Source organism: Myotis nattereri (genome assembly GCF_964212035.1).
Source record: "Myotis nattereri genome assembly, chromosome: 2".
Lineage (NCBI taxonomy): Eukaryota > Metazoa > Chordata > Mammalia > Chiroptera > Vespertilionidae > Myotis > Myotis nattereri.
The window spans coordinates 176,722,368-176,749,996 of NC_138076.1; the positions used below are offsets into that span (position 1 = coordinate 176,722,368).

Sequence of the window (27,629 nt, forward strand, 5' to 3'; positions counted from 1 at the left end):
GCAATAAAGCCAAATTATAAAATTTCATTAAATTATTTTATTTTGCAGAAACATGAATCCTTGATATTTTTTCTACTTCTCAAAAGATCTACTATAACTGAGTGATATATAAATAGTTTGCCTTATTTATGTGTATAACAACATGAGGAAGCCTGATAAATTGGATGCCAGTAATTTATATAAAATTTGTAAAGAAAATGTTAAGATACAAGAGATTCTGTAAAATGTGTGTACTCTGTAAAAAATGTGATGACCAGAGGCCTAGTTTGCATATACTGAGAATTAACCATAAAATTTTATATAGTAAGATAGTAAATGTCAAGATAAGTTTAAGACCACAGCAAAGCTAATGAGGATCTCTAACCAATAACTCATAAACTAGCTAATGAAACTCCTGATGCTAATTAAGGAAAAGCTTGGCTGAGAAACTGGTTAAATCGAAAGGCTCGCTAGCAATAAAACACACGTAAGACCCAGAGAGAAAGAAAACTAGTCTTATTTATTCTGCTGGAAATCCTTGTTTTCATTGCCAAAGATTAAATTCTATGGGCAATATTCTTTGCTTCCATAATAAACTTAAAAGATCGCTACTGTTGTTTTGTGCTCCACTCATGATACTTATCCTCCACAATTTTTTTCTTACTGGGATACAATGGTGCTGAACTCTACTAAAACAATTCCATGAAGAATAATGAGAGTGAGAAAAATAAAGCATGAGAGAAAGGGGAGAAAATGGCACAATCAGGGACAGCTTTAGCCTTTGCCTTTCACCTCCAGAGACCCGAGTCTCAGCTATTCCTCAGGGGTGAGGGGATTAACCTGAAATGTGTGAGATAGAGTATCCTCATTATTTTCATGGCACCTGAGCATAGCAGCATTCTTAACATTTTATTTTAATTAACAGTAAAAGGATTTCCTTATGTGGGAATCATAAATTCCCTCCACTATTGTCAAGAAGAAAATATCAACGTGAACACTTACTTCCACACACCAGAGTAATGTATCAAAAATAACAATGCCTTCCAGTTATATGGCTCTTCGTCTTTTATAAATTAATTATATTCATTGTCACAGGAGACCTTAATAGCTTGTGTGAGATAAGTGACAGACGTTCCAGTTTACTCATCCGTAAAAAATGGGGATCCCAATCCTTAATATGATATGGTCATTGTGAGGACTTAATGATAATACATGGGGATCTGAGCAGGGACGCGAGACACACATAATTTATTGTAACTGAACAAGTGCCGCTGCAAAAAGGTTCCCACCAAAAGGCTGAGTGATCAATACTCGCGGGGGCGGCAGGGAAAGCTTTATAGAGGAAGTTACATTTGAGCCAAACCTTGAAGGGCAAGCAGTTCACTAAATGGATGAAGAGGAGGATAGACTTTCCAGCCCGAGGTCAACTTTTGCACAAAAGCGGAGTCAGATTTGTGGGGAGGGCAGTGCTACACAATCCAACAGTCGGACTGAACATTTCCTGGGGGCACCAGCGAAGCTGGAGCACTGCTAGAGAGGAAAGAGAGAAATTCAGAAAAATCTAGAAAAGTGCTCATTACTTTCAGCTTATGCCTAAGTGTGGTGTGATTTCCTACAATGAAATGTTAAATTACCGATTAGTGTTGTTAACCTGTGAGACAGTGGGAGGGGCCAAAATATTTTCAGTGCTTGGAACCTTCAAAGGTCTTAATTTGGCTGTGGCTTGGGAAATACGCAGTCTCGTGTGGTTAGAGCAAAGAACTTGAGACAGATTTTGCAGGAAATTCTATGTTAAACAAAGCAATTTGGGGAACCAGGGAAGTCTTTTAAGTGAAGCAGCCATGTGATCAGACCTACATTTTGGCAAGTGACTCTTGGGGGATAGGGGAGGAGTCTAAGAAGAAAGAGCCACAGAGAATAAGTGAAGTTGACGCTGGAACAGCCCAAAGCAAAAGATGATGAGGAATGTGGAGGAACATCTCAGTTAGATTGAACAGGACTTGGTCATTGGTTGATGTGATAATAAACAAATAAACAAGCAAACAAATAAAAAGAGTACAGTAAAAAACCCCAATGACCTAAATAAGGATCAAAGTGCCTGAATAGAGTTGTAAGAAAAAAAGAAAGTGTCCGAGGAAGTGATGTCCCTATAAATAATGATAATATTAATTTGGATAGTCAAACCAGGAATTTCTGGATCTGAGTGGATAAAGCAGAGGTTCTCAACCTGTGGGTCGCGACCCCTTTGGGTGTCGAACAACCCTTTCACAGGGGTCGCCTAAGACCATCGGAAAACACATATATAATTACATATTGTTTTTGTGATTAATCACTATGCTTTAATTATGTTCAATTTGTAACAATGAAAATACATCCTGCATATCAGATATTTACATTACGATTCATAACAGTAGCAAAATTACAGTTATGAAGTAGCAACGAAAATAATTTTATGGTTGGGGGTCACCACAACATGAGGAACTGTATTAAAGGGTCGCGGCATTAGGAAGGTTGAGAACCACTGGGATACAGGAAGACAGCTGCTCTGGTCCAAGCGGAGAAAGCTGGAGAGAGGAAAGGACAGGGAATGGGGAACCGGCTTTCTCACTTCCTTCCCAGAAAGGTGCCACTGCCAGGGAATTCAGGCAGTTCAAGACCATAACAGTTATTTTCCTTCATTTGGCCAAAAATTAACACTTCTCTTGTGGAAGAGAGGAGTCGACAATAATTCTCCTGCCCTCCCTCCCAGGACTTCTCTGCTGGATTGTTTGACACAAAGGGATCGATCACAACAAGGCACCACCTCCTGCTCCATCAGGCAGTGCTGTGGGCTTCCGGTTCTTTAGGACTCAAGAGCCACCAATGAAGAACACAGATATCCAGAGCACCATAAACTCAGCATTTGCAGATGCCACCCAGACGTAATAACTGGGCAATCACTAGAAAAACAGACAGGGCAAGTGTGAAGTGTGGCTGAAAACAAACATGCCCAGCAAGAAAAATAAAGAGATTTGTGATGGCTGGGGAAAAGTAATAGAGGAGGAGAGAATTATGACTTCGGGAGAGCATTTTCCACAGAGTTCTGAAGTTGTGTAGTTCTGTGCAGGGTAACTAGGAGTCACTCAAACATCAGTTTGGGCTCTGGCCAGGTGGCTCAGTTGGTTGGGTGTCATCCCGTGAACTGAAAGGTTGCTGGTTCAATTCCTGGTCAGGGCACATACCTAGGTCCGGGCACATACGTGATGTTTCTCTCTCTCTCTCTCTCTCTCCTCTCTCTCTCTCTCTCTCTCTCTCTTTCTATCTCTATCTCTATTTCTATCTCTCTCTCTCTCTCTTCCCCTCCCCCTCTCTCTAAAATCAGTAAAATATATCCTCGGGTGAGGATTAAAAAAGCAAAGCATAAATTTGGAAAATATTAGGTTAAATACAGTTACATATGCCTTTGTTGTTCTCAGAGCCCTTCATATGCTAGCATGCACTGAGGCTGTCAGAGGAAGACATGGTATGCAGCGTGTGCCCAGGTTATTTAACCACAGCACCTCTGCCTTTTTAAAGGAGCCTTTTGAACAACCCACAGACCAAAGCATCGGAAAATGTTACTCTGAGACAATAGAAAACGACAGTATCTGTACAGATGGTGAGGTAAACCACCGTGCTCCTTACAGCCCAACTCCAGATCCCTTCCCACCGCCCAGGGCTGAATGGACCATCAGACTTAAATAAGGGCATAACATTAAAGCAGAGGAGTGGAGCGAGTGAATATCCAAGAGTAACAAAGCTATAATGAAACCAAGACTCTGTAACTCTTACTGTGAGGTATATGCAAATCTTGCTCTGAAAAACGTGGCACCACGAAGGGTTAACTATCCTGGACTGAATCTGAAGCAATACAGGCATCTCTCCCATGGGACTGCCCCCATTAGAAGTCAGGGACCAGTCCATTTCACAGGCAGTTCACATTTCAATGCCTCATTGCAAACATTTATCATTAGCAAAATCTTGACAGCCACATAAAATCTGCCCTTTTATTGTACGTACACATTTGCTGTAAATGGCACAAAATAAATAATACATGACTGATTTTCTTATACCCTGATATGTAGCTTTTCCTTCTTTTACTAAAACAACAACAACAAATAAAACCCAGATATTATTCTAAGTTTTAAAAATAAGAGTTTAACAAACATTTGCATTGCATCTTAGTTGGGTGGAACCTGTGTTTCATAGGAAAGCTTTTTGTGTGAGATGTTTTTGGTACCAACTTTATTAAGATATAATTCACATACCTATAATTCACCCGTATAAGTGTACATTTCAATGGTTTTTAATATAGTCAGAGTTGTGACCATCAGCATAATTAATTTCTGAACATATTTATCATCTTGAAAAAAAAATTTTTGTATCTTTTAGCTATTGTCCCTCCTCCCCACGCCCTCATTGCTTCAACCACTAATCTACTTTCTACTTGCCTATGCTGGACATTTCATATAATTGGAATCATAGAATATGTGGTCTTTTGAGACTGTAAGATTTTACAGTTTGGTTACTGCTGACAAAATACCTTTGTTTTCTGAAGTCTATAGACAGATTTACTGCAGCAAGAAACATGTTTCACACTATTATCAGCGAAGTACTGCATTGTGCTGGCATTGATCCAGCACACATCAGATCCAGTAATCGCGATATTATGTTTCACAAGCACAGTCATTTAAATTTCACTCAATGGGCTGCAAGTTATTTTTATCAATAAAAATGTGGCTTTGTGAGTTGGTGTGGTAGCATGAATACACTGATTTAAGCTTTTGTATATGTACTAGTAAAATGCTGGAATTTTTCTGTTTTCTATATAATTGACCTTAAAGTCAGGAAACCAAGATCATTTCCCAACCTAGTTGCTTCGTGCTTGATCTTTCTTAGATTTTCCTGATTTTTCTTTTTTAAATGTCCCATTTATTACTTTAAAGATGCAAAACACCATAACGAGTGCTGGTATGACAGTTTTCTGATAGTATCTCATTATAACTATGAACATACATGCTGTCCCGATTACACAATTACTATAATAATCTATTAAATGGAAAAGGGAAATTTAGGTAACACACTAAATAGATTTAAAATCTACATTGTGCAAAAATCATGTAATATTCACAAATACTATAGAAATAATTTGACCTCTAGCCAATCCTCCTTTCACCTCAGCTTCACAGACTTTACTGCGACCCTGCTTTAAAGAATGATCTAACCCAAGAGACAAATAGCATCAACAGTCTCAAAAATCCTTCATCATGATAAGTAATTTTAGTTCCTATCACTGTGGGAACACACTATATATAGATTTTTATTGAGAGGAGACATCATAAAAGGAAAAGAACTGAACAAAAATAGAAGTAATGGTATGCATTAAGTGACTATTTAAAAATGGAAGCAAACATTGAAAGAAAATATGTAGAGCAATGAAAAAGGAGAGGGGATTGAAGATCACAAAATGCAAGATGAGTACCATGAGGATGAAAAGACTGAACAGAAAGGAGGGATTAATGTCATTTATAACTTGCTTTGGAATGTACAAGTTAACCCCTCAAGAGACTGAGGGTTATTAGAGACACTATTTTGTTTGTACTTTAGGTACATGTGTACAGTGTGTATTGTAGAAGTTTTTATAGGCTATCTGGCAAGTCTGACCTAGCTGTTTATTTTGGTTGCTATAAAACATCTGTATTATCCAATAAATAAAGTTTAGCCCAAACATTAGTAATAGAGGAGAAAGCTTAAAATAATAGTGAATATAGTTACTCAAATGAAGTCTTCACTATATGGAATAATATAAAAAACAATAGCTTCAAAAAGGCAACTGTTTTGTAAAGAGGTGGGTGGTAGGGTAAACACAGTTCTGGATTCAAACACTGGCTTCCACCAGAATAATTCCTGGGACTTTCCGTTTTCTTACCTCTAAAAGCAGAAAAACAGCTTTTCAACTCCAGAGTTGTCAGAAATAAGTGAGAAAGTATTTCTAAAAGCATGTTATAAATTGTAATGAGCTATCAAGCATCTTTATTAATAAGTAGTTTTAAAAAAGTCAGTTGAAGGCTTTTGTGGGTCTGAGTTGGAGATCTCTCAGAATGTTCTTTATCAGTAACCATTTGAAGGTTCTTTGAAAGTGCCATTCAACATCCCATCTAATAAAGAGGGAATATACAAATTGACCATCACGCTGTAATGGTCAAGATGGCTGTGCCCACAGCAGAGGCAGGGATTCCATAACACAAGATGGCTGCGCCCACAGCGGAGGCCGAGTTCTTGTAACGAGCCTTAACGAGCAATCAGCAGGGACCTGAGGCTGCACCCCCTTTCTGGTGGGGCTTGACAGGGGACCTCAGGCCATGCACTCTGCCCCGGGCCGGGGGACCTGAGGCTGCGCCCCCCAGGTGGGGCCGGCCAGGTCTGGGTCTCACGTGATTTCGAGGAGCACGTGCGTGGGCAGGGACTTGACTCTGGTTCCTGTGGCACATTCCAGACTCTGACAGGAGGAAGATTTTCATATACATTTTACTAATTTTCTTTCATCTCTGACACTTCTATTATAGAGAAAGGGCAAATAGCAGTATTAAAATATTTCCTCTAATTAATTCCCTTTTAATGTGTACAAATTTCATGTATCGGGTCACTAGTGTACATATGATTCTAACTCACCTCAAGAACAACTTAAGATGAAGAGATACCTCTCTTGAAATTATAAAAACATATACAATGAGTAAAATCTCACTCCTATCTCTTCTCACATCAGCCTACTTTCCGCACCCCACTACCCATTGTTCTTAGCATCTTTTATATACTTCCAGAGTTCCTTTATATCTTATTTTTAACCTTTATAATGCCAACTTATTCCCACATGAAAATGAACAGGGTTAATATGTGCTTATTACAATATGTTAGAAAATTTGAAGTAGTGAGCTGTCTTAAATTAACTGGCATTCCAATTTCAACAATTGTATTACAAGTCTAAGAAATTCAAAGATGTGTCTTTTAAGTAATTATTAAAGGTGATCAATTTTCTACTGCTTGCATCTTCATTACAGTTTCCAAAAGAACTCCCCTGACCAGGGTCTTCCTGGTATCAGTTTTTCCTTTTGCCTTGAAATAAGTGGAAACTGAACTTTGGAATCACCTAAAGAAAGGAATTTTGATGTGATAGGAGTGATAAAATGAGACACAGGGCAAGACCTAGATAGTGAAATTTGGAAGCTATAAGGTCCAAGTGAGAGGTAAACAGTATTAACAAAGGACAGGGACTGCTGGGTAAGCTTGCGGTTCACTTGTGGTCAAAGTTAGCTCTAGGCTCATCTCCAGGGACCCCTGGACATCTGTGACTGACCCTGGGCCAGGACAAGGATGAAACAATCTAACTAGTGACTTATAATGTACTTTTTAAAAAAATATATTCCAGAGAGGAAAGGAGAGTGGGAGAGAGAAACATCAATGATGAGAGAGAATCATTGCTTGGCTGCCTCCTGCACACCCCCACACTGGGGATCGAGCCCGCAACCCAGGCATGTGCCCCTGGCCGGAATCGAACCCGGGACCCCTCAGTCCGCAGGCCGACGCTCTATCCATTGAGCCAAACCAGCTAGGGTTATAATATACTTTTTAAAGGCTGAAACTCCATGACACACACTCGACTAGTATGTTTATATTATTTGTAGGAAATGTATAGGCTGATGATTGGTTCTTGGCTTCTTAGATTATATTGTCTAATTTAGCCATATGAGCAGCGGGTACACATGTACTTTGTAACCTTGAATCCTGGCTTCCCTGAAAACTGGTATCTTGTGTGTATCTTAGTGGTTCACAACCTGAACAGAAAGCATATATCATGAGGTTAGGAAAGGGCCCTGGAGCTGCGCCTGGAGAGCGGAGACCTCTCTCTGTCGCCTGTTTTCTTTCTCCCACTGCACCACCTGCCTCGGTTTATCAAAGGTAAACAGTATTAACAAAGGACAGAGACTACTGGGTAAGCTTGTAGTTCACTTGTGGTCAAAGGTAGCTCTAGGCTCATCTCCAGGGACCCTGGGCCAGGACAAGGATGAAACGATCTAACTAGTGACTTGTAATGTACGGAGCCGCATGCACCTCCCCAGAACGTGCCCCTCTGGCGTGTGGGTTACTTCAAGCTGCAGACAATGAGGTCTAGCACGCTCAGGAAGAGTCCTTCACCTCCGCTTAACTGTCTAGAAGAATTCAGGGAGGGGGACGGGCCAGCAGGAGAGCTATTATCAGAGATAATTTCTATATCAGAAAGACTTACCCGCAGGTCATGGCAACACTGTTTACCAAGCATTTGTTCTTCTCACCATCCTGTGAATTGCCTTCCTCCCCTTTGAAGCCCCTTAGCTCAGGATGGGACATAAGCCTCTATTACCTGACTTCTGGGGAGTCTCCTATTTTTATGAGGCTCCCATGTGTATGAAATGTGTTTTCTCTCTGTCAACCTGTCTTTTGTTAATTTGATTATTAGACAAGCCAAAGAAGCTAGAAGGGAAGAAGGGAGAAGTTTTCTCCCTCTGTTCAGCCTTATATGACTACACCCTTCGGTATCCTGTGGGTCCCTTCAATGATATGAACCTGTCTAATTGTTGCAACTTCAGTAAAAACAAACAAAACCAGAAATTGTGACCAGGAAAGTGGAGTGCAATCATCATGAATTCCCACAGCTGTCCAGGAAGACACTACACAGAAGGCATCGCCTCCCTCCCTCCCTCCCATCTTGGGAACATAGACAAGCCTGAACTACTCTGTCACCAGAAGGCAGGGTATACACATCAGCCTGGAGTGAAGCAGTGTCAGGGATTCAAACTGCACCAGAAGCTCTGTGCCTTCTGCCCTAGCTTGTTTGGCTCAATGGATAGAGTGTTGGCCTGTGGACTAAAGGGCCCTGGGTTCGATTCCAGTCAAGGGCATGTAACTTGGTTGCAGGCTTCGGCCCTGGTTGGGAGCCTGAGGAAGGCAACCAATCAACGTGTCTCTTTCACATCAGTGTTTCTCTGTCTCTCCCTCTCCCTTCTACTCTCTCTAAAAATCAATGGAAAAAATATCCTTGGGTGAGAATTAGAAAGAAAGAAAGAAAAAAGAAACTCTGTGTCCTCCTACGAGAATATTCTGAGGCACTTTCTTTACACACTCTCTAGCAGTAAGAAACATTTGCAATAGAACATTTTTCTACAAACTGTATCTTCGCAGATAGACTTCTAGAACCAAAGAAAGTACCATAAGGCAAGATGAAGAGAAATATCTGAATACTACTCTCAGCAGAAATTCAGTTTATATTTGAAAGATATACATATATGTGCTTGCATATATAAACATATTCAATAACCTTTTTCCTTCTTGGCAGGCGAAGGTAAGTAGATTATAAGTCTGTGGTTTTCTCTTTCTTTTATACAAAAACAACTGCTTTACTGTCATTACTTATTTTACAAGCACTCAAAGTGATTTTTTTTTCAAGCAATTACAGTGCCTTGGAAGTGGGAAACCTTGATTACTTAATGTTTTAATAAAACTTGTTTTAACCACAGACATATGACTTATCAGACATAAGAGGCTGAAACTGTCAAGAGAATGTTATGATGCAGCCATATATTAATACATGGCAATTAAACACATGGAATAAGTAGTTAAATAAAAAGAATTCGTATTGTATATTGTACTACAATAGTGAGTAAACTGAGGCCCAGAGAGATGAAGGGAATTGGGGTAGGGCTCAGAAGTAGGAAATGAGAGCTCTAGGTTTTGGGTGTGTGTTTTTTTAAATATATTTTTTTATTGATTTCAGAGAGAAAGGGAGAGGGAGAGAGAGAGAAACATCAATGATAAGAGAGAATCATCGATCTGCTGCCTCATGCACCCTCCACACTGGGGATCGAGCCTGCAACCAGGGCTCCTGGCTCATAGGTCAACGGTCAACAATGAGCCACTCTGGCGGGCTAGAGAGAGCTCTAGGTTTTGATTCAGGCCACCCAGGTCCCTAAGTCTGAGCTACTGTGTATCATGAAGACTCCTTGACTCAGGTGCTGAGGCAGAAAGGCAAAGAAAACAGACTGAGAGGCAAAGAATAAAATAAACAAGGAGAAAATGAAAAGTTCTCTGCAAAATGAATTCCTCATTTTCTGGGCCTCCAAACTCTGGAGGAGGCAGGGAGTACAGAGAGGGAAGGGGCGACAGCCTTAAGCTCTGAGTACAGTCTTATTTGGCTCAAAGGAAGGGAGAAAATGGAGTGTTTGGGGGAGGAGAACAAGCTTTACCTCCTTGGAGCCACAGAGTGCCACACAGGAGCTCAAAGGAGGGCTCCCTTCCCCCAGCCCTGGGAAAGAACTTCAGAAAGCGCGAGTGAGCGAGCGTCTTCTTTTGGCACCTGCCCCTTGGGGCTCCTCAGCCCGAGCTGCGCTGTTGAGAGGCATGAAGGCTTCCGGCTGGTGAGCAACTGGTGTCTATGCTGTTCTGGAAGACCCCACTGACCACACTTCACACACAGGGTCCCTCTCAGTCTGCAGAGAAAAGAAGCTTTTATAGCAAATGAAGTCTAATAAGAAGGCCTTTCACAGATAGACAAAGGCCAGTAATGTAGTTTCCCCTGCCCTGAATTTCAATTAGTATCTCAGGCAACAAAATGACTAATTGAGAAATGTCTGCAGTTAGCCCGTGGGCCAAGGCCAAAGAAATATTATAAAATAGATATATTAAGAATCTCTATTAGCCAAATGGACTCTCAGTGGGAAGGTGGAGGAATATTTCATAAGAATATTCTATTGGAGTTTTAATATTTTAAAAACTCCTTCAGAGTTTTGCTTTAAAACTCCTGATAATCACCTTTTTGCTTTAAAGTATTTAACATTTTAGTGAATTAAATAGTAAGATACAATATGTTCCTGTCCACCATTTAATTAAAGTAGATGTGAGATCTCTTTGATTCTTTGTTGGCACTTCACTTATTTAATTTCCCCTGTATCCAACTTGTATACACTTTCAGTAAAGTTCACATTCTCCAGAAACAATTAGATTAATGGACTTTTGAAATATGAATTTTTCAGTGAGCCAGAGCTGCTTTTTGAAAAGAATGAGCCATAACACAAATATAGTATCAATTATATTCAGATATTCATGACATATTATATTACTTATTACTATTTATATATGAAAATGTAAGTAATGATATTTTAGATTAATCACAATGTTAAATTAACATATGTCTGGGGCTTAACACAAGTAAATTTTAAGCAAACATAAAATTAAACAGTATTTTTTTAAAAAATCAAAGAGAACAGCCCTAACTGGTTTGGCTCAGTGAATAGAGTGTTGGCCTGCAGACTAAAGGGTCCCAGGTTCAATTCCAGTCAAGGACATGAACCTTGGCTGCAGGCACATCCCCAGTAGGGGGTGTGCAGGAGGCAGCCTATCGATGTTTCTCTCTCATTAATGTTTCTGGCTCTCTATCCCTCTCCCTTCCACTCTGTAAAAAAATCAATAAAATATATTTTTTTAAAAATCAAAGAGAACAATTTTAGCATATATTCTGAATGAGATATTGACCAGTGTCTCAGTCATAAGATTTATGGTGATATCAGAAGGGAAGTTCAAAGTGTTATAAACCCAGAGAATTTAAATTTTCATTTATAAAACTGTGAGAAATAATAAAATGATGCATTAACTATTTACCTATCTTTGGTGAAATATTTTTCTATAATTTTTTTCTTTCTGAAAAATTTGAAATTAAAATACTGTAAGTTTAGACTAGTAAACTATATGGAGCATAGCCTGTTAAACTACTCATCTTATAGTTTCTATATAATACTTAGGTCTGAAGAAGAACATGCTCTAAGTTTTCATAGTCTAAGAAAATAATTTACATTAAAAAAATAAACAACTTTGACTATTAAAATTTGGGAGGACAGCATTCATATTTATATTATTTTTTTTTTAAATCACAGCAACTCTTACGTTAAGTCCAAAATATTATGTATTCATAAACTTATTTCCAAGATTATCCTTTAAATAAATCTGCCTTTCTAATGTGATGTTTAATATTAATATACAGTATTTAAATCTAATGATATTAATTCTAGGGGAAAAGGAATAAATAATGGCTACTGGAAGTCGCGAACATATTGATAGCCAGCAGCATCAACAGCATATGAAAACTTCTTAAAAATGAAAATTCTTAAGCCCCACCCTAGACCTAAGAAATCAGAAAAACTCCAGCAATCTGTGTTTTAACAAGCTCTTCTTGTGCACACTAAGTTTGAGAACCACTGGTCCAAATAAGAAAAATCAACTTACAACAGCTTAAGTTCATCCAGAAAATAGATGCCCATAGTAGGTTGCTCTATTAGCTATTCAATGACATCAACTGTCTAGAAATTACAAAAAAATAAATAAGATAGGCAAACAATGGAACAAAATAGAGAGCCTAGAAACAGACTCACGTTAACATTAAAACTTAATAAACAACAGAGATGTCATTGGAGATCAGTGGGGCAAAGACAGGTTAGAAGAAATTATACAAGAACTAGAGGCCCGGTGCACGAAATTCAGGCCCTCTTGCAGTCTGGGAGCTCTCGGAGGATACAGTTAGATATCCTTAGTGCTGCCATGGAGGCAGAAGAGGCTCCCGCCACCACCACTGTGCTCACCAGCCCTGAGCTCGGCTTCTGGTTGAGCAGTGCTCCCCCTGTGGGAGCGCGCTGATCACCAGGGGGCAGCTCCTGCATTGAGCATCTGCACTATGGTGGTCAGTGCGTGTCATAGTGACCTGTCATTCCGCCATTCAGTTGATTTGCATATTAGCCTTTTATTATATAGGATATATTTAAGATTTTGCAGCAGAGAATTTCTCAAATAAGAGACCAAAAAAATGGCTTCCCATAAATGAAAAGATTGATACATTTAACTACATTAAAATTCTATACTTCTGTTCATCCAAATATCATTTATAATAAGGGAAAAGATAAGATTAGATAGTCAACTAATTAATAGGAATTCTCTAACTAAGAACTTATGTTTCTCACACATACTGACAAAGCTTTGTATTTAATATTTATTCATTTAACAACTATTCATTGAGTGATCACGTGCCAGACACTATTACAAGTAGCTGGGGGTACAGTAAACAACTTCAATGAACTATGAAGATCTCTGCTCTCCTGAACTTACATGCCTTGCTTACAAAAGACCTGATCAATAAATATATTATACAGTTTGTTTATATAAATTATAGGTAAATTATATACCTTAGGTAAATATACAGGGATTCAGAGGAAGTCTGGAGAGAGGTATATGGATGAATTCTTGTTTTTTTTCATATATAGGGCGTCCCCTGAAATGTATCCACATACGTTTTTTGGGTAGTTCAAGTGATGCTTTTTTCTTTTCAGATTTAACCCATTGGGATTAATAATAATTAAAGTGTGTATACATTTCTTGAAATACCCTGTATTGTTGTTGATTTTGGAGACAGAGAAAGGGAAAAGGGGAGAGAGAGAGAAAGAGAAAGAGAGAGAGAGAGAGAGAGAGAGAGAGAGAGAGAGAGAGAGAGAGAGACATTGATGTGAGAGAAAATGATCCATCAGTTGCCTCCCATATGCACACCAACTGGGGATCAAACCACAACCTGGGCAGCGTCGTCCTATAGACCAAAAGGTCACCAGTTTGATTCCCAGTTGATTACCAATTGAGCCACACCAGCCAGGGCTGGATGAATTTTTGGTAGTGGTCATGTAGTGTGGAGATCTTTGAAGTGAATTTAACACTTATCAGAGAACATCTATCCAGGAAGAGACACTGAACAACCAGGTAGACAGAATGATGTCGCCATCTGACATCGCCAGCCTCTGTCATCAGCTACTCTGTGCTGACACCAAGGAACCACGAAGGCGCTCGGGGACTCCTGTCTGAACATAACAGAATTCAAATCTCAGGGCCGGGGTTCTTGGGGCAGGGCTCTAACTTCCAAGAAATGACTGAGGTATTATTCATTACCTTCTTGCCCATTCTAAGGTGTCTCTCGCTGTCATTATCTTGAATTTGGGGCCATAGAGGGTCCCAAAATATCTTTTGGCTGATGAGCTTCCACTGCTGTCAGGGCAGCTCACATAAAAGCTTCTGAGAATCGGGTCATCATTAAGGAGAAAGTGAATTTTTAGAATGTCGACTGATTGCCATTACAATAGAGAGTCACCATACTGAAAAGAAAATCATCTGTTACAAAGTTGACAATTACCACATTTTAGTAAAATTTGAAATTTTCAAAAAATAGAATTTCAGTGTTTCTCAGAAATACCTTTGTTAGACAAGACAATCCTCTAGGGCAGGGGTCCTCAAACTTCTTAAACAGGGGGCCAGTTCACTGTCCCTCAGACCATTGGAGGGCCGGACTATAGTTTTAAAAAAAAACTATGAACAAATTCCTATGCACACTGCACATATCTTATTTTGAAGTAAAAAAAACAAAACGGGAACAAATACAATATTTGTATTTGCATGTGGCCCTTGGGCCGTAGTTTGAGGACCCCTGGTCTAGGGCAGTGGTTCTCAACCTTGGCTGCACATTAGAATCACCTGGGAATCTTTTTAAAATCCTGATTTCTGGGCCTCGTCCTCCGGAAATTTTGTTTCTTTGCTACTAATGTTGTGGCCCCACCCCATAACAAAGAAATATATATATATATATATATATATATATATATATATATATATATATATATGGAGAGAGAGAGAGAGAGAGAGAGAGAGAGAGAGAGAGAGAGAGGTAATATGCAAATTAGGCCAGGACACCATAACGGGTCACTACCGGACAGGAGGAGGTTGCGAGCGCAGGTGAGGCCTGGAGCAGAGGCGGAGACAGAGACGGGGGGGGCCTGCCCGAGCCAGCGCTTGGGTGGCCCTGGAGCGGACACAGGCAGGGGGGCCAGGGGACGCCGCGAGTCAGGGGTGCCTCCTCGCACGATTTCAATCGCGTGCTGGGCCTCTAGTGATAAAATGACTCTCATTCCCGTCTCCCCACCACCCCTGCTTACAACAGACCCAATCAATCAGTAAACTGTAAAATGGACTGTATGCGTATGATAGAACTATGGGGCTATGACCTTGGAGGGGAAATGACTGACTGCACAGAAATAACAGGAACGGAAATGGTCTCTATGCTTACATGAGGAAATCTATATGTATCATCATTAAAACTTTAAACCAGTTTGTGAAAAGCAATGGACGATTCTAATAGACTATGGCTATAAGAATGGATGCATAAATAAATAGAGATGACACACTTATTCACCCTCCTCCTAATAAGCTAGTACAAGGTGTGTGTTTTGGTGCGGGTAACATTCTTTATACTTTAGAATTCCAGTGTTCATTCTTTTTTAAAATCTTTATTGTTGAAAGTATTACATATGTCTCCTTTTTTCCTCCGTCCTAATTCACTCAAGCAGGAAGGGAAGATGAAAGAGTCTGTTCTGGAAGTAAACTGCTGGCCGAGACTGGAAATTTGCCAGGAGAGCCTCATCACCACGGAGTCACGGCACTGCAACTCTCACTCAATCAAAGAGCCAACTGCGTGAACTGAAAAGTCTTAGTTTACGGTTACCTTTCTTTTCTTTTTCTTTTTCTTTTTCTTTTAACCAACACACTTGCATGGGAACTGCTTTTAGTCATGATGAAGTGACAAAGAAAGGACTTAAACTTTCATGGTAAACAATTAGAAAATGGGACAAAATATACGAAACAGCTGTTCTCCAAGGTTGACCAACAGCCCTGTAGGTCTTTATCTCTAGGCGGGAAAAACATGAGGGGAGCACTATGAACAACCCAACTCTCTACCTGGAGCAGTGGTTCTCGACCTTCTGGCCCTTTAAATACAGTTCCTCATGTTGTGACCCAACCCTAAAACTATTTTCGTTGCTACTTCATAACTGTAATGTTGCTACTGTTATGAATCGTCATGTAAATATCTGATAGGCAGGATGGTCTTAGGAGACCCCTGTGAAAGGGTCGTTCGACCGCCAAAGGGGTCGCGACCCACAGGTTGAGAACCGCTGACCTGGAGGCAATTTATGGGCTGCAGGTGCAGGAGGGGAAGCCAGAGAGCCCAGAGGCTCAGCTGAGGTGAGGCGAGGGGGCTGGAAGTGTCGGGGTAAAATTACATAAAGAGAGAGAGCTACATAGAAAAAGACCTCCAGAAATCTGCATGAGGGTTTCCATTAGCCCTTTCTGTGGGCCAGGCTGCACATGCCTATTCTATGGAAATCATTATGCAAGACACTGGAACTACAAAGAAATACAGGACAAGGTCTCTGCCTTCCAGGGCTAAAATATGGAGAATTTCACATTGGTAGTGATTTCCTTTTCTCCTCTTGATTATATCTACAGTTCTTTCATCATTTTAAAATTTTTTTTGTTTTGTGAATGAATTTTTTACTGTAACATTATAACTTTGTCAATTCTATACATATTTGATTGTTTATGGAGAGACTGAAAACAGCCATTTGTTCCTTTTATCAGTTCAACAAATACTCATTGCATATAATATACAAGAAATACTGTAGGTTCTGAGATTATAAAAAGCATAGGACGTTGCCTCTGTTTCAAAGTTTATAATTTAGTTGGGGAGTTGGTAATATGTAACATTTATTGAATCCTGGTATGCAAGTACTGTTCCAAATTATGAGTACTTTGTAAGATATTTATAGCCTATATATGACTAACAAAATTATTATGGATTCATATCTGAAAACATCCATAATATACTATATGACTCCTGCAGCAAAAAAAAATGCATTGAGTTTCAAACAATTTAAATATGAATTAACTTCAGGAGTACTTTATTGCCAGTTAAGAGCTGGTTCTATAATGTGTTAGATATAATTTCGCAAGCTTTCTTTTATGATTAATAATTGAGAAATGACTTCATATTCTTTTCTAATATGTTTTTGTTATTTAAAAATGCTCAGCAATTGTGAAATAAATGTTCCTGTGGGGCTGTATTGTCTTCCACGGACTGAGTTTCTAAGGCTGCCACAAATTACCATAAACCGGTGGCATAAACAACGAGTTTATTCTCACAGTTACAGACGCCAGAAGTCTGACGTGAAGTCTCACAGTTACAGAGGCCAGAAGTCTGCTGTCAGGGCCACACCCCTTCTGAAGCGCTATGGAGAACCCTTCCTGACCTTTTCCAGCTTCTGGTGGCCCCAAACCCCCTTGTCTCATGGCAGCAGAGCTCCAATCTCTGCCTCCATCTTCACATGGCCTTCTTCCCTGTGTCTCTGTCTTCCTCTTTTCTGTCTCTTATGAGGACACCTGCTATTGAATTTAAGGCCAGCTGTTATCCAGGATGATGTCATCTCAGGATCCTCACCTTCATTACATTTGCAAAGATCCTTATTCCAGATAACGCCACACTCTGAGGAAACAAGGGGTAGCAAGTGTTGAGCTGTGTGACATATATTTTGGCGCCACTATTCAAGCCACTATACCAGTGGTTCTCAACCTTCCTAATGCCGCGACCCTTTAATACAGTTCCTCATGTTGTGGTGACCCCCAATTTCATTGTTACAAAATGAACATAATTAAAGCATAGTGATTAATCACAAAAACAATATGTAATTATATATGTGTTTTCCGATGGTCTTAGGTGACCCCTGTGAAAGGGTCGTTCGACCCCCACAGGTTGAGAACCGCTGCACTATACCCATCTTAATTATTCTTATTTTTTGTTGTTTTTGCTAATGTTAAGGATGGTGGGAGGCTGAAGAGGGTGAATGGCCAGGATGTGGGGAGGAACTTGCTAGTAACAGGGACAGAGATGGAGAAGGAAATGGGAGAATAAATAGGAAAAGCAGGAGGAAATAAAAGACACAGATAGCAGAATAGCCAAGGAGTTAATGACTGTCGTCTTCTCAGGCTCAGATGCATACACAGAGATCAAGAACAAAATAGGCAGAAAGGGAGACAAGATGAAGAAAAAGACACATTAAAAAAAGGTCAAAGTTTGGGGGCAGTGTTCAACCATTCTTGGTAATGAGCTGCATCGGCACTGCTATGAAAGGGCATTGCAGGTAAAGCACCCACACGGACAAGGATAAATAACTTTGTTTTCTAAGCCCAGACATAAAACATATTCCTGGCTCTTGACTCTACCAGCTACTGCAATATCGCTAATGAACTAACCTCATCCTCATAATTATTTCTGGGAGTTTCTCTTAGTTGTTTCAAGAGCAAAACATTGATCGGTTGCCTCCTGCACACCCCCACCGCAGATCAAGCCCAAAACCTGGGCTTTGTGCCCTGACAGGAATCAAACCAGCAACCTTTTGGTGCCAGGATGACGCCCAACCAACTGAGCCACACCAGCCAGGACTGTTCCAAAAAAAATTTGCCCACAGCAGATCAGACTGAAAATATATAATTCAATTCACCGTTTGCTTTATGAAAATCAATTGATCTTAGACAACAGACTGCTCACGTGGGCAAAAGGTTCAGGAATCACTCTAATTGAGCTTTAAGCAGAGCTCTCGGATTCCCAGTAAACAAGTGTAAAAGGAAACAATTCTAGTTATCTGATTTTTAAAAATACCATTAGATATTCAGGATAAACACATTTCTTCACTATTATTTTTATCCCCACTGTACAGATGAAGAAACTGAGATTTAGAAAAATTATGAGATTTAGACAAGATTCTACTGGGACTAAGCGGTGGGATCTGAATTTAAACCCAACTCTCATCTGACTTCCTCAGTCCCTACTTTTAAATATCACATTATACTGCTGATAAGAGTGTACAGCTTTCTAATACCTTTGTCAAGAGAAGAATAAAACTTAAGAAAAAATGGAGGAGTTGACAGATTGCATGTCACTTGGGTTATGGCCCTTGAATATCTGTCAGCTGGGTTTTGACAGGAATAGACTAACAAGCAGGAAACTGAAGGTAGCCCTCTCTGATGACAGCCTCTGAAGAATATTCTGGGCTGCAGATTGAAGAGAGATGCAGATGGTCTGAGTACTAGGCAAGCAGGTGGCAAGGCTGACATTCTATTAAAAATGATGAAAAGTCTGCTCTGATGATTTGATTTGATGTAGGGGTCATCTTATTTGCATGAGGGGGAAGGGCAAAGAGGAACACAGCGTCAAACGGTCCTTAGGAAGAGCTCTGTCATACTGAACACCTATTGGCAGAACAAAACTTGGACTGGAAAATTCTATGAGTAGGGCACTATTCGCTTTCTACTTCAAATACAAAAGAAACTTAGTGCTGACGTTGGCCATGTCGGCTGTGAATATCGTTAGTTTCCATATTCATCTTAAAGAATATATATGAAAGCAATGATTTTAATTTTGGAATTGTTGACCAAAAAGGACTCTTCTTACCTGTAGGCAACTGAACTAATTATTTTCTAAAGCCACTCCTACAAGAAGCAAACAACAACAAAAGGAAGCCTGAGCCTGTCTTCTGAACTGTCCTATTGATCAAGAATACAGGCATACTGTAATCTAAAAACCGAATCAGCCCTGACCAGTTTGGCTCGGTGGCTAGAGCGTCGGCCTGAGGACTGAAGAGTCCCAGGTTTGATTCCGGTCAAGGGCATGTACCTGGGTTGCGGGCACATTCCCAGGAGGGGGTGTGCAGGAGGCAGCTGATCGATGGTTCTCTCTCATGGATGTTTCCAACTCTCTATCCCTCTCCCTTCCTCTCTGTAAAAAATCAATAAAATATATTTTTAAAAAAATAAAAACTGAATCAGACCACTTAGATGTGAATTAGAAATGGAATGGAAGGGCCAGCAAAATAATTGAGGCAGAAGAACAAATACGAGGAAGATAGAACTAGTAAACTTTAAACACACTGCTACGTGGCAATAATTACAAAGAGAAAACCAGAACTAACAGGCAGATAGAGTAGCAGAACTGAATAGAAGACAAAATAGACAGAAACAGGACAAACGGGACAGTGAACACAGAATAATGTAGGTGCCCTTGTGGAAAAGAACATAAGTGTCATTAAGAAAGAAATCAATTTTAGTTAAAGGGTAATTGTGAAGAAAATTACTCAGACCAAAGTCATCCATTTATTCAAAAACGATGTATGTAATTACCTTCTGAGACCTGGTAAGAAATGCGAAGACTACTGAATATTTAGGATGCAGAAAGCTAATCAAAACCTATTGCTGACCAATGAGATGGGGGGATTTGACTATATTCTTGTGTTTTTATGATATCCAAAGTAAAATTTTTGAGATTGCCATCAGAAATATACACCCTTAAACTATGGACTTATGCTAATTCTAGAATCTTATAAATCATTTCTTTAAAGACTACGTCAAATCATAAAAGCTATATATTGTAGAAAAGAGTAATAATGAACTACATATCTCTATTTTCTTCATTTGAATTAAAAATGGTCTTCCTAACAATTCTTTCTTTTCATTTCTTTTATTCTCCAACTCTAAAAAATATTCTGGGTGTGGTTTTTTATTTGTTTTTATTTTTGAGATTGTAATTACTTTGATTCTCCTGATTTTGAGATTGCAATTACCCTGATTAAACTGTTTTTATTTTATTTTCCTTTCTTTTTTTTAATCTTTAATTTCTTTATTGGTTAAGGTATTACAAAATGTGTAAACTGTTTTCAATACATTTAAAAAATAATAAATGAATTTGTAATATTCTTTTTAAACATTTTCAAAATTATTCTTTTTTATTTATTTCAGAGAGGAAGGGAGAGGGAGAGAGAGATAGAAACATCAATGGTGAGAAAGAATCACTGATAGGCTGCCTCCTGCATACCCCCTACAGGGGATCAAGCCCACAACCCGGGCATGTGCCCTGATCAAAAATCGAACCATGACCTCCTGGTTCATAGGTCCATGCTCAACCACTGAGAAATACTGGCCGTGCTGAAAATGTAATATTTTTATAAAAAAGAGGGGTACCATGTTGAAATGGTGCTGGGACATTTAGGCATTTAGGGGAAGATTTTAAAATATAAAGTCCCACATTGTTCTACATACCAAACTGAATCTTACAAAGACTAAAACATTAAAAGTAAAAAATTAAACAGTAAAACTGATAGAAATTAGCATTAAATTATTGCAGTTTTCAGAAGGATGACTAGAAGAAGGAAGGAAGGAAAAACATTCTATACTTATAACCACTAAAAGTAATCTCATAGGAAAAAAGTAGTAGATTTAAAAGCAATTGCCAAAACTTGATTGTGTCAAAAGTAAAACACAATCAAAAGGCATACAAACTGGATGAGATACTCATGGCAAATGATTAGGAAAATCAGTAATTTCCTGTAGCATGCACAAATAATAGAAATACTAACCCTAATAAATGAATGTGCAAACATGATGAAATATGTCCTAAATTGATGAATAAATTACTAATATTATTAATGAAAAAGTATTCCTCAAATTAATGAAAGTGGCAAATTTCTCATTTATCCATTTGTCCTTTTTTTCTGAGTGTCTATTATATACTAAGCTCTTTATAGCATATACTATTGAACAAGATAAACCATATCCCTACCCCTCCATGACCTTATAAATTAATACTGAAATGCCATGATTCACGTACAATATCAGCAGCCTGGAATGCTACGAAGATTAATGCTTGCCAGGGCTCAGTGAAATTGCAATTCCTTGCTATTACTAATGGGAGCATAAATTGCTTTAATACTTGAGAAAAGCAACGTGGCTATATGTATGACCTTGGAAAAAAAGCCTTGTACCATGTGATATAATAATTCTACTGCTCAAATAATATTCTTGAGGGGGTAAGAGATCAACCAAAGGACTTGTATGCATGCATATGAGCATAACTAACGGAAACAGACCATAGGGGGTGGTGAGGGCATGTGCTGGGGGCTGGGAGCAGCCAGGGAGAGGTCAATGGGGGAAAAGGAGACTCATGTAATACTTTAAACAATAAAGAATTTAAATTAAAATGAAGAAACAATTCTAAATACATTTTAAAAATATATGCAAGTAGCAATGAAATTATACAACCGTTAATACTGACTCAGTGTTAACTATATGCCTGGTGCTGTTCCAAGTGTATCACATGTAAGAATTTATTTAATCCTTACGACAGCCTAGGAGGTAGGTGTTGCCATTATTCCCACTTAATATATAACAATATTGATGTCCAGAGAAGATAATTCACTTGGCAAAGTTTACTCAATTAACATATGCATAACCATTGTTAAACCGTAGCAAATATGAAGAATACACTGCAAAATACACTTCGCTCTAAAAATAAAATCCAAATCTTCTAACTTCAATTATTTGCAAAGTGTTAATTATTTTGTAAGGGATTTTACCTAATACAATTTTTCTTTTGTGCATCTGCTTTATCAAACATGAAATGCTATATTGCTAGGCATCAATAAAATTTCCTGGCAATCCAGTTAAAAAAAAATTAAGATGCCCAGGTCTTATATTCCCAAGAATAACAGCTGTTTTTAGCCTATGATTTGGTGGAATATGTTGAGGAAAGTCTGTTTCCAAAAGCAGTTAATTCATTTCAGATAGAAGTACAACTCACAGATTGTTAATAGATCGCTTTCAAGGCCATCTAAGATATCCATTATATCAGTGATGGCGAACCTTTTGAGCTCGGCGTGTCAGCATTTTGAAAAACCCTAACTTAACTCTGGTGCCATGTCACATATAGAAATTGTTTGATATTTGCAACCATAGTAAAACAAAGACTTATATTTTTGATATTTATTTTCTATATTTAAATGCCATTTAACAAAGAAAAATCAACCCAAAAAAATGAGTTCACGTGTCACCTCTGACACGTGTGTCATAGGTTCGCCATCACTGTATTATATAAACAAAGAGGAAGCTGCCCAGCTGGTGTGGCTCAGTGGTTGAGCATCAACCTGGGAGGTTTGATTCCCAGTCAGGGCACAGGCTCCAGTTGCAGGCCTAATCCCCAGTGTGGGGCGTGCAGGAGGCACCCGATCAATGATACTCTCTCATCATTGACATTTCTCTCTCTCTCTACCCCTCTCCCTTCCTCTCTTAAATCAATAATAATAAAAAAAATACACACACACACACACACACACACAAAGAGGAAGCTGGCATTCAGTCTTTAATAATACTTCTCTTAGGCTGGAGAGCCAAGTGGTGTCCACTGGATGTTTCCCAGAGGATACTAGCCAGTCTGTGCATGCAGAGGATGGCAAGCAGGTATTTTCTGCATTAATTCAGGCCGCTACCCTAACAGGAATAGCCCAGGTGGAAAGAAGTGCCGTCCAGTACTAGATTAATCATATATTCATTTTATCCCTCTGAACTGCCTACTAAAGGCAGACACTACCTTACACATATTTCCAACAGCATTTGGCTCAGCATTTGCACAGACTAGGTACTTAACAGAATGGTCATCCCTGAGGGATAAATTTTACAGCAAATTAAAATACAGAGAATTCCCATTTCTCTTTGCCAAAGTCTGAAAAATTGTGGTTACATATGACTATCAGCACGTACACATCAAAAGCATTTGCCAACTCAATAGTATTTCTCTCAGTCGGAAGCTTAATGGTGGATTTGCCCATCACAATATGATTAGGTAATAACACTGTCTGACCTTGGAGTGACTCATTGCCCTTCTCTGCTGACTGGCCTCAGCAAAAAAGATGATGCAAAATAAATGAATGGGTGAGTACATGGCAACAAGATGGGCATCGCCAGCTCTACTCTTTCGAATCCTATCCATTTTAAACATATCTTCTCTCTCTGTTCTAATGGCAAGTGCACCAAATAAATTAAGATATAATAAAGAATTGATTACTAGCCAAAGTTACATATTTATTATCTTTTACTCTTTCCCTCCCTTCCTCCCTTCCTCCCTTCCTTCCTTCCTTCCTTCCTTCCTTCCTTCCTTCCTTCCTTCCTTCCTTCCTTCCTTCTTTCATAGTCTAGAACAGTGGTCGGCAAATTCATTAGTCAACAGAGCCAAATATCAACAGTACAACGATTGAAATTTCTTTTGAGAGCCAAATTTTTTAAACTTAAACTATATAGGTAGGTACATTGTTATTAACTTAATTAGGGTACTCCTAAGGCTTAGGAAGAGCCACACTCAAGGGGCCAAAGAGCCGCATGTGGCTCGAGAGCCACAGTTTGCCGACCACGGGTCTAGAACATGCACTTCCAATAAGGTGAGATATCACTCCTGTGGTAGGGAGAATAATCCCTCTCCCCCGCCCCCCTCCCTGCCCCCCCAAAGATATCTAGGTCTTAGTCCTGGAACCTGTGGACGTTACCTTATATGGCAACAGACTTTGCAGATGCGATTTGAGATGGAGAGATTACCCTGGTAGAGCCTAAGTGTAATCACAGTGTCCTTATAAGAGGGAGGCAGAATAGTTGACACAGAAAAAGGCAATGCGGTACTGAAACAAGACGCACTGCTGGCTCCAAAGATGGAGGAAGGGTCAGCAGCCCATGAAAGCGAAGAATGCCATTCTAGAAGCTGGAAAAAGGTGGAAATTGGAAGAGGAACCAGAGGCTCCACGCCTGCCTCCAAGAGGGAGTCCGGCCTTGCCAACACCTTGACCTCAGCCCAGTAATCTGCAGACGTCTGGCTTCCAGAACAATAAGAGAATCCATCTGTGTTGCTTGAAGCCACAAAACTTGAAGTACATTGTTCCAGCAGGCACAGAAAACTAATACAGCCTTACCATGCAAATTCTCATTCCTCAATATATTTAATTTTGCAGCAATTAGGGAAAAAATGTCCAAAAAAACCCCAACAACTCCTTAAGGAGATGATAAGGGGGAAAATAAGGTTTGGAACATCTCTAAGCAATGTCAATGAAAGATTGATTCAAATAATGATGCAAGATTTTTATTACTCTCAAGGCCCAGTTTCATTATCATTAACGCTTGGCAGTGAGAGGGGTGTTGTTATCCTGACAGGTTCTTTTATATCCTTCATCCTAATATAATGAATATTTTACCATCCAGAAAATGGTTGCTGGCCCCTTCTTTATACAGGTAGCCAAATCTTCCCTCGTTGTTTAAAAACAACTCTGGCCCTGGATAGAGCATCGGCCTGCAGACTGAAGGGTCCCAGGTTCGATTCTGATCAAGGGCACATGCCCAGGTTGCGGGCTCGATCCCCAGTAGGGGGTGTGCAGGAGGCAGCCAATCAATGATTCTCTCTCATCATTGATGTTTCTATCTCTTTCTCCCTCAATAAATATATATTAAAAATTAATAAAAATATATTTAAAAACAAAAATAACTCTGGGACTATATTGTGTGCCAAAGCCCATCAGGAAACACATTTTGATATCCTAGATTTCTTTAATGTAATGCAGGCAGTGAGGTTTTGTCCACTGTGATAGGCTCAGAAGAGACAGTTACAATTCTGCTTTTTGAAAAATTGTTTTGGTGAAACCAAAACTCTATCAGACTATTATTTCTAAATCTAAGTATTTTTATTATTGAACAAGTGATGATGAGGAAGATGCCCAGGTCCTATATTCCCAAGAATAACAGCTGTTTTTAGCCTGTGACTTGGTGGAATGTGTTGGACAAAGTCTGTTTCCAAAAGCAGTTAAGGAGGCAGCCAGTATATAGCCTTTCTCCTGGGATGCATGGTATTGTACTTTAAGTCAAATTGAAAGTTAAAGTTTGGGTCTATTATCACTCTAGCTGCTAGCATCAATGGTTTATAATATTTACTTAAAAAATATCGTTGTTGATTCAGCATTAAAAAGTATAATCCAAAATATATACCAGAATTCATTATATCACTAAACTCACTCATTAATTTGCTCTTTCTGTCTTGTTCAAGTACAAATTTCCTATAACCTTCAAGAAATTAGGTTCTGAGTAGATTGAGGTATTCTTGATGGTTAGATTAAGCCATAAATTCCCTTAGGAGAATTAAATGCCTGGACAGAATCTTAATCAGGCTAGATCTGCCAACCAGAATATTCTTTGGAAATAGAGGTCAAGAAGTAAAAAAAAAAGAAAAGAAAAATTAAAATTGTCCACTAAGCATTCCAGCTAAGATGCTGACTGTGCATTACTATTCCTTCCACCCAGTCTGCACAGGGAGCAAAACCTGAGCTTCGGTGGGAGAAAAAGCCTGAAACTGAATCGAGCTATTTTTAGTTCAAGAATCAATATGTATGAAGTGGATTGTGCACAGATCTTTATTCCTATATTCCAAGATGTAGAAAACTGGTGTTTGACTCTATTCACAGGATGAGAAAAGGTAGGGAGGGAGGCCTGGGAGGAAGAGATGAAGGAAGGGAGGGAAAGAAGAAAAAAGAAATTCATATATATGGTAATATGTGTTATATGTATATAATAAATATATATTATATATAGTCCACATATATATACTAAGTATATACCATACCAATTCTACATTTAAAAAAATTGGCTGTCTTTTCACTATTTTAAATTTTTAAATGATAAAAGATAAAAGGTAACTGATAAAAACTTAGTTATCCTTTAAAAAAAAAAAGTAAAGAGACTATGCAAGATTCCTTTAAAAACAGACTTTTATTTTACCAGTGTCAGGTCCAGAGATGCCATTTCTACAGTCCGCCTGAGACATGAATGATCTGTTTCTAACTTTAGCTTGACTTTCCATGTGGTTTCCGATTTAATTCTTCATTTGGCACTAGTTTAACGACTGGCAATTACAAAGGAAGTTGATGTAACTGTTATATCAGTCCAGAAGTTTATGCCCCTTATTATTGTCTAATGTAGGAAAAAGAGTGACAAACAAAAATGGTACTATTTTGAAGCTGAGTGCAAATGATGTCCAACATCTGGATGTTGAAAATATTTACATGTGTTTTCATTTTTGAAGTTTTCCCCAAATGTTCGGGATTATGAAAATGCAGGTCCTTATTACCGCCACAGAATAACGCCAAAAAAGGCTAAAGGGACTTCATTTTGAGAGCTATTCAGAAGCTATTGTATTGCTTCTCACTGGGAAATATAATAATGCAACTTTCCAAATCACGGAAAAAATATTTACAATCGTCAAAAAGAAAATGAAGTGTCTGTGCTCCTTACAACAATGCATGCAGTGTAATCGATAGTCACCGACTCTGAGCATATGGGATTACAGCGGGCAGTAGGAGATTTTCAGATATGTATAATGCACATCCTTCTGTTTTAATGGAAACTGCCTCTCCCTTGGGCACACTGTTTCCCCTGCAGCCCTCTCTGGTGCTGGCCAGGCTGACTGCTTTCAGAGCATTCTCCCCCTATTCTTCCCCCAAACTCCTCTGCTTTAAATTTCAGGTCATCAAGAGATTTCTTTTCAAGCTGGTACGTGTAGATTTTTTGGAAACAAATTAACAGTTGCATCCACTGTGACAAGGTCATGGCAGCAGGGTAGGCACAGGCACTGTCCACCGTCCACGACCAGCATTGTTACTGTCACCTACCAAACACCAACTCCTTCCTCCTCGTTTCTCCAAGACTTCAGCACCTGGCTGGTTGCCAGCACCTGGCTGGTTGCCAACATCCCCAGAACTTCTGGTCTTAATTCCTGGATTCTCAATATTCCCATCCATGATCTCAACTACTGGAATTCCTCCTCTTGAGGGGCCTTCTCCTTC

At 39.2% G+C, this 27,629-nt stretch overlaps 1 protein-coding gene across 8 annotated transcripts in view; it reads right to left on the minus strand.

Moving 5' to 3' along the window:
* The window catches only part of BICD1 (BICD cargo adaptor 1), a 195,165-nt gene that overhangs the window by 66,969 nt on the left and 100,567 nt on the right, over positions 1–27,629 (minus strand). The window contains exon 3 of one of the 8 annotated variants that reach the window (XM_081083678.1): positions 16,428–17,422. The exons of the other annotated variants lie outside the window; for them this stretch is intronic. Coding sequence (XP_080939804.1) covers positions 17,360–17,422 — 63 coding nt within the window. The 3' untranslated portion in view covers positions 16,428–17,359. Of the gene's footprint in view, positions 1–16,427; positions 17,423–27,629 lie in introns of those variants that run through there. 8 annotated transcript variants of the gene reach the window in all.